The following is a 12,730-nucleotide window of genomic DNA, read 5'->3' on the forward strand; positions in this document are numbered from 1 at the left end:
AAAGCTATAAATTAAGAAGATTCTTTAATGAATTCAGAAACTGTTTACCATTACCTACGAAAAAATAGATTACACAAAATCATATGTATTTAAGACTTTTCTTCTATGTATATGAAGAAACATTTCTAAAAAAAGGGAATCCTACATATATTGTTTTATGATCATTCTTAAACTTTCTGGGACATCTCTCCAAGTCAGTATACATAAATTATACTGTCAATCTTTTCAAAAATTGTAATAATTCTGGGGCTGGGTTTGTGGCTCAGTGGTAGAGCGCTTGCCTAGCATGTGTGAGGCACTGGGTTTGATCCTCAGCACCACATAAAAATAAGTAAATAAAATAAAGGTATTGTGTTCATCTACAACTAAAAAAAAAAAAAAAATGTGGTAATTCAACTAATTCTACCTACTATCTGATTATTCTTTTTTTGCTGGTATAAACAATGCTAAAACAAATTAAGTTATTGATTAACATTTGAAGATAAAACTAGTATCCAAACACTTAACTGTCTAGGTTTCTACAGCTAGAACTTTTAGACTTCTCGTAAGAAAAACTTTTGGGGTACTCAAAGTTCTGATAACTCAAATTCGGCTTATCATGCACTCTAAGTGGAGGGGTTGTTTTGAGCTTCTAAGCAATTCTAATGATTTTCAAATAATCACTGAGGATTCTTGAATAGATCATAATGCTAACTTTCCCCCCAAAGATCAGTTCTCTCCCTAATAATACTCTAACAAGTAGTTTACTTTTAGTTAAAGAGGTTCCACAATATTCAAATCTTACTGGGTAAGAAAGAGTCAAACTATGAAATGGCAAAAAAAAAGAAAGAAAAAAAAATCCATCTATTTTTAAAATAGTACCATAACTACCTCTGTAGCAAGAGTTTATTATTTTTAATAAAAATGAACTTTGGCAAAATTCTCTTTGCATAATGAAATATACAAAATTTAATCTTAAAACATTTTACAAGGGGCTGGGGTTGCGGCTCAGCAAGCGTAGAGCACTTGCTTCACTTGTGAGGCACTGGGTTTGATCCTCAGCACCACATAAAAATAAAACAAAAAAATAAAGATAATGTGTCCATGTATAACTAAAAAAATTTTTTAAAAAAATTTTACAAAGCAATATTATGCTTTTTCAAAAAGATCAGGAAGAAGGTGAAAACATGATGTATCTATAAAAAAAGTTTTCTTTGATCCAAAAACTTAACTCATCCTATCTTATCTCCTACATCTTTTGGAACTCCTACATCTTTTGGAATTTTGCATCTATAAAAGTTAATAAACATTTCTATTTCTATCCAGTTATATGAAATGACATAAGCTGAAAATAGAAATGAGCAAAAGAACAGAGACAGTAGAAATCCAGGAGTCCTTACCTGTTTTATAACTCTGTGATCTGTATATGTCCCTGAGCTCTTTCATAAGTCTATCTGAAGCTTGCACTGACCCAGACACCGCACCCTGAAACGTAAAACTTGCTGTTTACAGGGTCTATTGAGGCAAGTAATTAGATTTAAGGTATTTGATTTTAACATAAAAGTTTACAATGAGTTTGTAAAAATGAATTACCATTCTATACTTCAAGAAGTCGAAAAAAGCTCAATTAAATGAAGGATTATCAAGTTTCAAAGGATTATAAAACTGGGGGGATAAGTCTGGTTCATTTAGTGTTTCTTATAATCTGGGGGAGTAAGGGTGAGTCTACCCAACATAACCAGACCATCATGGACTCTGTAACAGTGTAGAATTAGAATTACACTGGGACTTCTTTAAAGAGGAAAATGTGCCGATATCTTATCCTAAGACTAAATATGAATGGAACTATTCTTTTATCATGTAAAATTTCAATCATGTAAAATTTAAAAGATTTTAAAGGTTATACTACATTTAAAGGGAAAAAACAGTACAAAGATATTATTTCCTAACTAGGTGATCTTAAACTGATTTAAGTCCTAGTTTTCACATCTCTAAAATATAAAGAAAGATCATCTATTTCATACAGTGGCTATAAAAATTTAATGAGAAGGCATAGAAAATAAAAAGTAGTTAACATTGTGTTTATCAAGTGAAAAGTGTTCAATAATTTGTAATAACGCATCTTAACCGGAGTCAATCAAAAGATATATAAGTATAATCATTAATTCAATTACCACAAACTTATTTTAATAATCAAGATATGTAGTTAGCTAAATTTCCTTATTATATTAAAAAGATATGCCATATTAAATTAACATTAAATAAGACTGAAGAAGGAAGCATTTTCTAACTATTTACAAATCTTGGCACTTACTTGCATAACAATGCATTCCCTGTGTTTGCCTAAGACAAAGTAACTGGTCCTCAGATTTCATGGAATTAAGAAATAACTCTATTACTCAGCAATAAAAGAGAATAAAATCATGGCATTTGCAGGTAAATGGATGCACTGGAGAAGATAATGCTAAGTGAAGTTAGCCAATCCCAATAAAACAAATGTCAAATGTTTTCTCTGATATACGGAGGCTGACTCATAGTGGGGTAGGAAGGGGGAACATGGGAGGAATAGATGAATTCTAGATAGGGAAGAGGGGAGGGAGGGAAAGGGAGGAGGCAGAGATTAGCAAGGATGGTAGAATGTGATGGACATCATTATCCAAAGTACATGCATGAAGACATGAATTGGGTGTCAACCTACTATATATACAGAGATATGAAAAATTGTGGTATATGTGTATTAAGAATTGTAATGCAAAAAAAAGACTACATGTATAATGGCATAAGTTGGCATGAATATACTTTATATACAGAGATATAGATACTCTATATGTGTAATAAGGATTGTAATGCATTCTGCTGTCATGTATTTAAAAAAATAAAATCAATTAAAAAGAAATAATACAAGGCAGGTGGTAATGAGTGATTAGAGAGCCAGACTATTATTTTGATGTTTCCTTCTCTTGGGAATTATTTACATATGTCTATAAATATACACACACACATTTATATATACGCATATACATGTACACATTCTTATTTCTCCCAACAGGCATCCAAAAGGTATGTGTTATTTGCCCACACTTTACAGTTGAGGAAACAGAAGTCACAAAGGCATGTTTGTCACCAAACGGTGTTCATTTCATACCCCCATATGCTTCTTCAGATAAAGAGGTGTGAAGCAGTCAGGGCAGGACAGACCAAAAGTCAGATTCATGGAGGAAAAAGAAACCGAATAGTAAGAACTTTGGAGGAGAGACTGAATCTGATTATATAGATCCCACAAGGAAGAGGGTAAGCAAAGAAAATAATGAACAGGCTGGAAAAGGGGAGCACACAACAAGATCACAGATGGTTCCAGGATGAAAAGAGTAGATGACCAGAGTAGAAAGTGGCTCGTCAAAAAAATATGATTGAATACACAAGCAGGGTTAGAAGAGACCATCTAAGATTGGTCTCCGAATGAATTGCCTGATATTATCTATAATTACTTAACCACAAAAGTCCAGGTTCTAGATATTTATACACACTTACATTTAAATGGTCTTGCCTTTGAGTCTTCCTAATTTTTTCTAATATTGCCAAATTTTCTTTTTCAATTCCTTCATCCTCTGACTTTTTCCCATTAATAGGCTCTTCTTCCTTCATCTCATAATGATCCAAGTCTTCTATATCCTACAAAAAGAAGAAAAATAATAGCTTATTCAAGTTATTTTTCTTCAGTAGTTTCTTATCCCTAAAGTTAAGTTACTCTTGACTAGAATAAAAAGGAACAGGAAAGAGAGGTTGCATCCATTCAACAGCGAGGTGGAGAGGAATTGAATTCAAAAGGTTCCCTTCTATGATATTCTATGTTTTGTTTAAAAGCCAGACTATGAGTAAGGCAGAACTAAGTTTTATAAAAATCATGACTGTTACCAAGTATGCCATCTTATAAATCAATTAAGAATTTTTTTTTTTAACTAGAGTTTTCCTTATGTTGCCCAGCTGGTCTGAAACTCTTGGACTCAAGCAATTCTCCTGCCTCAGCTTCCCAAGTAGCTGGGACTACAGGTATATACCATCTGCATGAAACAAACTTCTGAAACAGTTTAGCAGCAGACATTAAAAATGTTAACTATTCATACTTTGTTCCAGAAACTTGACTTTTAGAATTCTAACTTTGACCAGTCTAAAATGTGAACACACACTTTAGACATAACCATGCCTTTTCATCTTAATAACCACAAAAGCAAACACAAAATCTGCATGTTACAAACACAGTAAAACCATTAATTCAATGGAGTACTATAAGGAAATTAAAATACCAACACAGCATAATTATTTCTTCTGTATCAAAAAAAAAAAAAACCCTTTCAAATGAAAAATACAAAATGGAAATCACAGAATTTCAATTATACCAAAAGAAGTACTAAAAAAAGAACAACTAGAAAGACATACTAAAATGTTAACAACAGTTGTTACCTCCAAATGAATATTTATTGCTTTTCCAAGTTTTCTATGTAAGCACCTACTAACTTTTATTAGAAAAAGAATTTGAATACCACCCCTAGAACAACATCTTTACCACATCATTTTGCTCCCTTTTTTCCTGTATTATCTGCTCTTACACATATACAAATCTATGCAGGATTTTTAAAATCCTAATTCTTTCAAGTATCTAGCTTTTCTCTACTTCAACTGCAAAAATTTCTAATTACAATCTTCATTTTTCCAAGCAGACTAATTCACTGTGATTTCTAGACCAACCTAATGACCACCTTGTGTCCAGACTCTGTGGGTCTCTTTCTTAGAATGCCGTACCTTCAGGTCTTACGACATTCTGTTCTTATTCAGACCCAGCCCATGACTCCATTTCATGAAACTCTCTTATGATGAGCACTTTTGAACCATAATCTTCCTTCCTATCCTTGTTTCCTGCAGAGTTCTCATAAATGCCCTTAGCCTTTCTCTTCTTCCTACCTCTTCACCCTCAATCACATTCTTATCCATAAAATGCCACTTGAATCCTCATCAGCACATCCCAGAGAAAATTAATCATTATCTTTCTAAAACAATATCTTGTCATACTACTCCCTGCTAATGACATTCTTATCAATAAGTATACAAATATAAATGTCTGTCACTAATTTAAAATTTTTAACCCTCTGCCTTTCCTAACCAATCTTGCTTACCATGACTCCAACACATCAATTTCCTCTCCCAAAAGGATAGCATCCATACACCTGTGTCCAAGGTTGTTCTGAGCCTTTGCCATCCCCACGTTATTTTAGTAGCCTGGAATATCTTCTTTTTACCTATCCTACATCTCCAAAGTCTAGACTCCTACCCTTCTTGATTTTCCTAAGCATTACTGTCCACTGTTTTACCTTGTGAGGAAAAAAATGAAAAATATCTGAACTCTGAGTACAATGTTTATACTTCATTATATACTAAACCCATTGAAAAGGTTTAACCCATTAAGTCCCAACTTTTAAATTCTGTGAATATTTAGGTACAATAAAATAAATTGGAAATCACAATCTAGAGCTTTTATACATTATTATATAATTATATACTTATTATTATACTATATGTAATTATATACTGTAAATTTTTACAGGTTATTCCACATCTGCAACGATGGAACAAAATGGGTTAATGTTTTCATAAAGTTTATTTCACCTAAAATGAACTGCAAGGAAACATTAAACAGTTTACTCCAAAAAGTCATTCCAACAGGACAATTTTGAGAATTATTTACTTCCAGAAGCCCACTACTACTTCTTTAGGTTTGAGGCATTCTGAAAGTGTATTTTAGATTAAAATTTTTCAAATAAGGTAAAAGCCTGAATTAATAAGATCCAAAAAAAAAAAAAGTTTTTAAAGTCAAGACCATGGAATCCATATATTTTTTTATCTGGTCTATTCAAAGACATAGAACTGCCTTCCAAAGTTTCAGTTTAAATGAAAAGTCTCAGAGCCTAAAAACCTCTAAAATTATATATCTAACAACTACTTAGTTTGTCTTTGAAATTTGCTCCACTAAATTTGCTAGGGTTTAAATGTGTCCCCTCCAAAATTCACCACCAATGTGACGATATCAGAGGTGGAGCCTTAAAGAGATAACTAGACCTCAAGGGCTCCTTCCTCACTAATGAAATTAAGGCCCTTATAAAAGTGGCTTCACAGCATTGGCTAACCCGCTGTCACATCCTTCTGCCTTCTACCATGTAAGAACACAGCAAGGTGACCCTCAACAGACACCAAATACTAGCACCTTATCTTGGACTTCTCAGCCTTTTGGAGTTGCAAGAAAATCAATTTCTTTTCTTGATACACATTACCTAGTCTCTAGTAGTCTAAGTACAGGACCACAAAACAGACTGAAATAAAGTTCTTAGATGGTTTTTCTACAAGAGACTATATCATTTGTTCCTAATGAGTAGTCCCTAAAATGTTCTCAAATTCCTTTTTTCAAATGTAAAACTTCCTCAGAAAACTTGGAATGAAACCATCATTTTACCCAGCTATCCCACTCTTCACAATTTTAAGTCCAAAGGACTTAAAATCAACATACTACAGTGACACTGCCACATCATTGCTTATAGCAACTCAATTCACAATAGCCAAACTATGGAACCAATCTGGATCCCCTTCAGCAGATGAATGAGTAAAGAAAACACGGTATATATATATATATATATATATATATATATATATATATATATATATATATATAAAATACACACACACACAATAGAATATTACTCAGTCATAATGAAGAATGAAATCATGGCATTTGTAGGTGAATGGATGGAGCTGAAAAATATCATGGTAAGTGAAATAAAATTGAATCCCAAAAAAACAAAGGCCAAATGTTTTCTCTAATATGCAGATGCTAATTCACGATTTGGGATATAGAAATAGAAAATAGAGATACTTTGGATTAGGCAGAGGGGCCTGAGGGAGGGAAAAGGGGTATGAAAGTAGGAAGAATAGTAGAATAGTCGGACATTATTACCCCATGTACATATATGACTACACGACCAGTTTGATTTACAACAAGAATGAGAAGTTATACTGCATTTATGTATGATGTGTCAAAATGCATTCTATTGTCACGTGTAACTAATTAGAAGAAAAAAATAAAAAACTTCTTAAACCCAGTAGTTTTCACTAAAAATAACCAAATATGAGTTAAATATTGATTACTATTAAATGTAAATATAGTTTTAGTGCAAATTCTTACAATCTGAAAAATCAAATTCAAGGAAGTCAGAATAATTTGCTCAAAGCCCTATCATTTTTGTTATTAATATATTTTACAGTAGAATTCATTTTGACATATTGTACACAAATGGAGCACAACTTCTTATTCCTCTGGCTGTATATGGTGCAGTCACTCCATTAGTGTAATTATACATGTATATAGGGTAATTGATGAGGGCCACAACCAAGTTAAGATGGCGCCTGGCAGTATGCTAGGAGGAGTGGTTTCTGAGCCAACGCCAGCGAGCCATTAAGATGATAAGGATTTCTTAATGACTGACTGCTGTATCTAGTTTATATTAATTAAGTTGTGTGTAATTAGTTGGGTATATGTACCTCTGCAGTCCGGCAGAGAAGCGGTGCCTGCTACCTAGGATACCCGCTACTTTGAGTTCCCGTTCAGTTCCCACTCAGTGCACTCGCAATAAAGTAGTTCCCGCCTCAACCTTCAAGTTGCTTGTCATCTCCCGGTTATTTCTCCCAGCTGGACAATGGCAGGTAATGATGTCTGTCTCATTCTACCATCCTTCCCAGCCCCACCTGTCCCCTTATGCCCCTCTACACAAACTGAAGTTCCTTCATTCTTCCCTATTCCCGCCCCCCACCCCGCCTCACTATGGATCAGAACCCATGTATCACAGGAAACATTTGGCTTTAGTTTTTGGGGGATAGCTTATTTTACTAGCATGATTATTCTCTAGTTCCATCCATTTACCTGTAAATGCCATAATTTCATTTTTCTTTAAAAACGCCTATCATTAATTAGAGGTAAAGCCAGAGTTTAGAAACTATATTCCATTCCAAATATAACATGTGTTTCATTATTCCACATTAACATTAGTTTTAAAAAGAGAGTAAAGAAAATAACTGAAGGAGCTGGGGTTGTGGCTCAGCAGTGGAATGCTCACCTAGCAAGTGGGAAGCCCTAGGTTTGATTCTCAGCACCACATAAAAATAAATAAAGGTATTGTGTCCAACTACAACTAAAAAACAAATATCTTTAAAAAATTAAAAATTTAAAAAACATAACTGAAATGTTCACAAATGAAGATATTTATGAAATTATTTTCTTACATAAAATACCTACTTCAGCCATCTCTTCTTCCTCCTCCTCTTCTGAAGTCACTTCTTCTGTTGTTCCATTCTGAAATACAGAAATAATTTACCAGTTCTACACAGAACAAATAGACACATGCTGAGTATATTAGAACACCAGTACTACAGCTTTAAGGTCAAACTATCAATCATTCATCACTGCAGTCCACTAACAGAGGGTTTACTAACATTAAAACAATTTATTAAAAATTTTATTTTAAAATCTAGCTTTGATTTGAAAAATACATTTGTTGGCCTTCTAAAAATAATTTTAAACATTTTAACCGCTGCCTTAGGAATAAAAAAAGCAATAAGTCAAATATAAAACTGAAAAAAAAAATTAAACATAAGCTAATTTAAAATATTATTTTATTTATTTGGTTATGTGTATAAGGTCAATACTAAACCACTGATTCCTTAAATATCCTTTTTTTTTTTAACTTGAAAAGCCTGAATCTTTATACAAATTCAACTGCTTCACATTTAAAAAGGCCAGATGTGTTATAAAGGAGTAGATACTTCACAAAACTAAAAACTATAAAATAATCACTTCACTAAAGAGCCAATTTCTTTCTAAAAACATTCTTAACTAGAAAATACCTAAAACACAATTTACTGTTCATACTCAAATTAATCTGTGTGTTTTTTAGGAAAGGCCTTTATATACAGTTTTGGCAAAGTTTTTCAAAAGGACAAATTTCCTAGGCCACGGCACAGGTGTAGACATACATCTTTAACCATGAAGGTGAGCTTAGGTTAGTACTCAGAATGTCTGAGATCAAGAAACTAGGATCTAGAGACCAAACCAAACCAACAAAAATCTCAGCAGTATCTAAACATCCGCTCTTAGCTATTCTGATAGTGTAATTCTTACGAAAGTCATTATCTCAGAAGATATAATTCTGCTGGAAAATTTTATGTGGGCACAAACACACACCCACAATGCAGAATAAACTTACATTTGTATTAAATCTGCATCTTTTTAGATATTTATTATTCATCTCTTAGAAACTGAATGACAAAAGCAAGCAAGCAGCAGCTCCCAAAATAATGTGATTCATCCTTTCTTCATTTCCCTAAATTATATATTCCAAACCAGACTATTTTTGGTATGTAAAGAACATACCTAAACTAAAAGTCCCACATACAAATTGGAATACATCAGTTACTGAGAGAGCATTTTAAAAATGCCACTTTCAGAACTTGCTCTCAGAGAACCTATTTTCAAAAAGTTCTTAGAGGATTCTGACATGTAGCCTCACCTATAACCATCACCTAGTCCCTGAGCAATGACACTTTCCAGAAAAACACAAGTAATTTAACCAAAACAAAGCTAGTTAGAGTTGTGAACCCAAAGAGGAATTTTATTTCAAGATGTGGCCTGACCTTCATAACCCCACTGAAATGACAGAAGAATTTTATAAAAGAAAGCTCATTGCTACACTAAGAAAACAAACAAGAAGAATACCATCGGTGAACCAAAACTACAAGAACACTTTTGAAAATAGAAAGCAGACGGAATCAGACTGCTGGTTTGAGAAAGCCATACTCAATCTAGATAACTTGGGGAATAACTGAAAAAGTTAAAGGAAACTTTTAAGATGAACCACACATTCTTTTTTGTACTTGTCCCAAGTACAGTTGGTAAGGATGGCTCTTCTACAGGAAGCCTAGCTTGATGGCCTCTTACTATACGTGTCAGACCCAGTAAGAGTGGACAAAATGTTTTCAATACAATGATGCAGCAGCAAAATCTCTTAACAGATTATCTCTTTCTTTCACTTGGGAGTTGGAAAATCCCACCTGCCAGTACCTCCCTATCCTTATGCCACAGGAAGAGCAAAGGTCTGCAAACCAGGAATAGGAGACCACAGCAAAGAAAAAGGAAAATTCTGCAGATACCCATATAAACAATTGGATACTCACCAATGGTATATCTCATCTATAAATGAGCAGAAAACCAAGTATCATCAGATAGCTGAACTAAATGACAACCTTGAAAAGTCCCTTGTCAAACAAGCCAAACAAGTGACCTGAAGCATTACTAGTAAAGGAAACAAAAAAAAAAAAAAAAACACTAACTGGAATCTTTAGCAGTAACTGGGAAGCTATTGCATTTACTAAATAAAACAGATTACTATGCAAAGGACAAAACAGTTCTGGGAAATAAAACACAAGATTTTAAGGAGAGGAGAGGAAATTATATTGAATGGGCCAGAGAGCACAATGGATTTGACTGAATAAAGTATTTATGATTAAAAACACCAAACTGCAGGGGCTGGAGGTGTAGAATACTTGCCTAGCATGCCATCTGGCCCTGGGTTTGATTCCCAGCACTGCAAAAACAAAACAAATGAAGACGACCAAATTGTGTCATTCACTTAGAATATGGAGAAAAAAGATAAGGGGGGAAAAGACAGAAGAATTGGAAATAAGAGAATAGTTAAGGGACACAGAAGGTAAAAATACAGAAATCCAATATTTTTCCAAAGAATTCAGGGAAAGAAAAAAAAAGAAATTAAAGAGATAATTGTTGCTGAACTAAAGAAAGATTGTAGAATATTAAGAGCTCTGAATGCCCCAAAGAAAAACTGACAACTTAAAAAATCCAGACTTCACAGTTAAAGAGAAAACCAAACCAGTTTCCAGAAAAGGGGGCGGGGCGGGGGGGGGAACGCAGAAAGACGACTCAGACAAGCATCAGACTTTTCGTCTGTAAAAATAAAAACCAACAATGAAAGTGTAAAGAACTGGGAAGAGGGCATGGTGGTGCACACCTTTAATCCCAGCAGCTTGGCAGGAGGATTAAGAGTTCAAAGCCAGTCTCAGCAACTCAGCAAGACCCTGTATCAAAATAAAATTTTAAAAAGGGTGGGAATGTGGTTCAGTGGTTAAGCACCCACTTAACCAGGGTTCAATCCCTGGTTCCAAAAAAAAAAAATGGGAAAAGACTCAAATATTAATATACCCAGGGGACAGTGTGGCAGAGAGTGTAACACAAGAAACAGCAATAAAAAGACAACAAAAACACCAACAGTTAAGTCTAAGAAACTGCTAATAATATAGCTGAAAGTCACAGGCCCATATTCTCTAACCACAATGACAAACTAGAAGTAGCCCAAAAAATCAGCTGAAAATGTTTAAAGTTCTCCAGATAACTCTTTAGGCTCAAGATGAAATTGACCCTCATACCCTAGTAAACCAAGATAAATACTAGTACAAAGATACCAAGAAATATAGACAAGAAGATTCCTAACAGCACTTTCCTGAAAGCAAAAACTGAAAACAATCTTTCAATTGTTTATGAAGAGTCACATGAAAAAATGTTGATACGAATACAACAATAAAAAGAATTATAGCTATACACAATATGAATGAATTTCACACACAATGCTGAGAAAAAGATATAAACACATATAGTATGATTCAATATGAAGCTCAAAAACAGGTATCACTAAACTATATTGTACAATGATGCATATATGAGTGATGAAACTAAAGATAAGGAAAGGATTGCTAATTGGAAAACGAAGATCTGGTAGGAAGCTGCAGAAGGTCCTAACAATGTTCTGTTCCTTCTCCTGGGTGATGACTAAGTAGTAGTTCCTAGGAATTAATTGCAACCATGTGTTACACTATGTATTTCCAATACATGTTTATTTCACAAAAATTTTGGTAGTAAGAGTAATGTGAACAAATATGGGAATATAAACTACTCAGAAATACACTAAAATTTTAAATTTGTGCAATGAAGTGAAACATCACTTAAAAGGTATACTCTTATATATTTGTTTAAAGAGCCAATAGTATCCTTCTGACACAGCCAGCTATGACAGCCCAAAATGGCTCCAGATAGTTTCAATTGTTCTACTGGAGGCCAAATTGCCTCTGGTTGAAAATTATTGGTTTAAACTTTTCTACATCATAGAAGAAAAGATGTAACGCTTCCCAAGTCATAACCCTGATGCAAAAATGAAACAAGAGCCTGAAAGGAAACAAAGAACTTTACCATGAGCTTACTTAAAAATAAAGTATTACAATATTCATTCCAACAATGTTTATCATGGGAATGCAAGGATAATTCAAAATAGGACATTCTGTCATGTAATTCACAAATTATGTTAATGCCTATATACAACTCTATATACAATAAGGTAGACCCTACATGCCTTATGTCCATGACATACTATTAACTGAAAAACACAAGTTGCAGATATCCCAGAGAAAGAAGCTCAATATAGAACACGTATTTCTCCCATCTTCTCTCTTTCCTGAGACTTCAATAAAATTACAGTGAGACTAGACCCTGTATAAATTTAAATTTAAAAAAAAAAAAAAAAAGAGGAAGAGGACAAGCATGGTGGCACACACCTATAATCTCAGAGAGTTGGAGGCTGAGGGAGGAGGA

The 12,730-nt window shown here is 33.7% G+C and overlaps 1 protein-coding gene across 3 annotated transcripts in view; it reads right to left on the reverse strand.

Annotated features, from left to right (window-relative positions):
• Ube2q2 (ubiquitin conjugating enzyme E2 Q2) overlaps positions 1 to 12,730 on the reverse strand; it is a 57,370-nt gene that overhangs the window by 22,609 nt on the left and 22,031 nt on the right. For all 3 annotated transcript variants that reach the window (XR_011706704.1, XM_027924295.3, XM_027924284.3), the window contains 3 exons: positions 8,315 to 8,371; positions 3,511 to 3,651; positions 1,380 to 1,464 (listed from right to left, as the gene is read on the reverse strand). Coding sequence is in view for 2 of the 3 variants with exons in the window: in XM_027924295.3 (XP_027780096.1) it covers positions 1,380 to 1,464; positions 3,511 to 3,651; positions 8,315 to 8,371 (283 nt within the window). In the remaining variant the exon portion in view is untranslated. The remainder of the gene's footprint in view (positions 1 to 1,379; positions 1,465 to 3,510; positions 3,652 to 8,314; positions 8,372 to 12,730) is intronic.

Source organism: Marmota flaviventris, chromosome 2, assembly GCF_047511675.1.
Source record: "Marmota flaviventris isolate mMarFla1 chromosome 2, mMarFla1.hap1, whole genome shotgun sequence".
NCBI classification, from domain to species: Eukaryota; Metazoa; Chordata; class Mammalia; order Rodentia; family Sciuridae; genus Marmota; species Marmota flaviventris.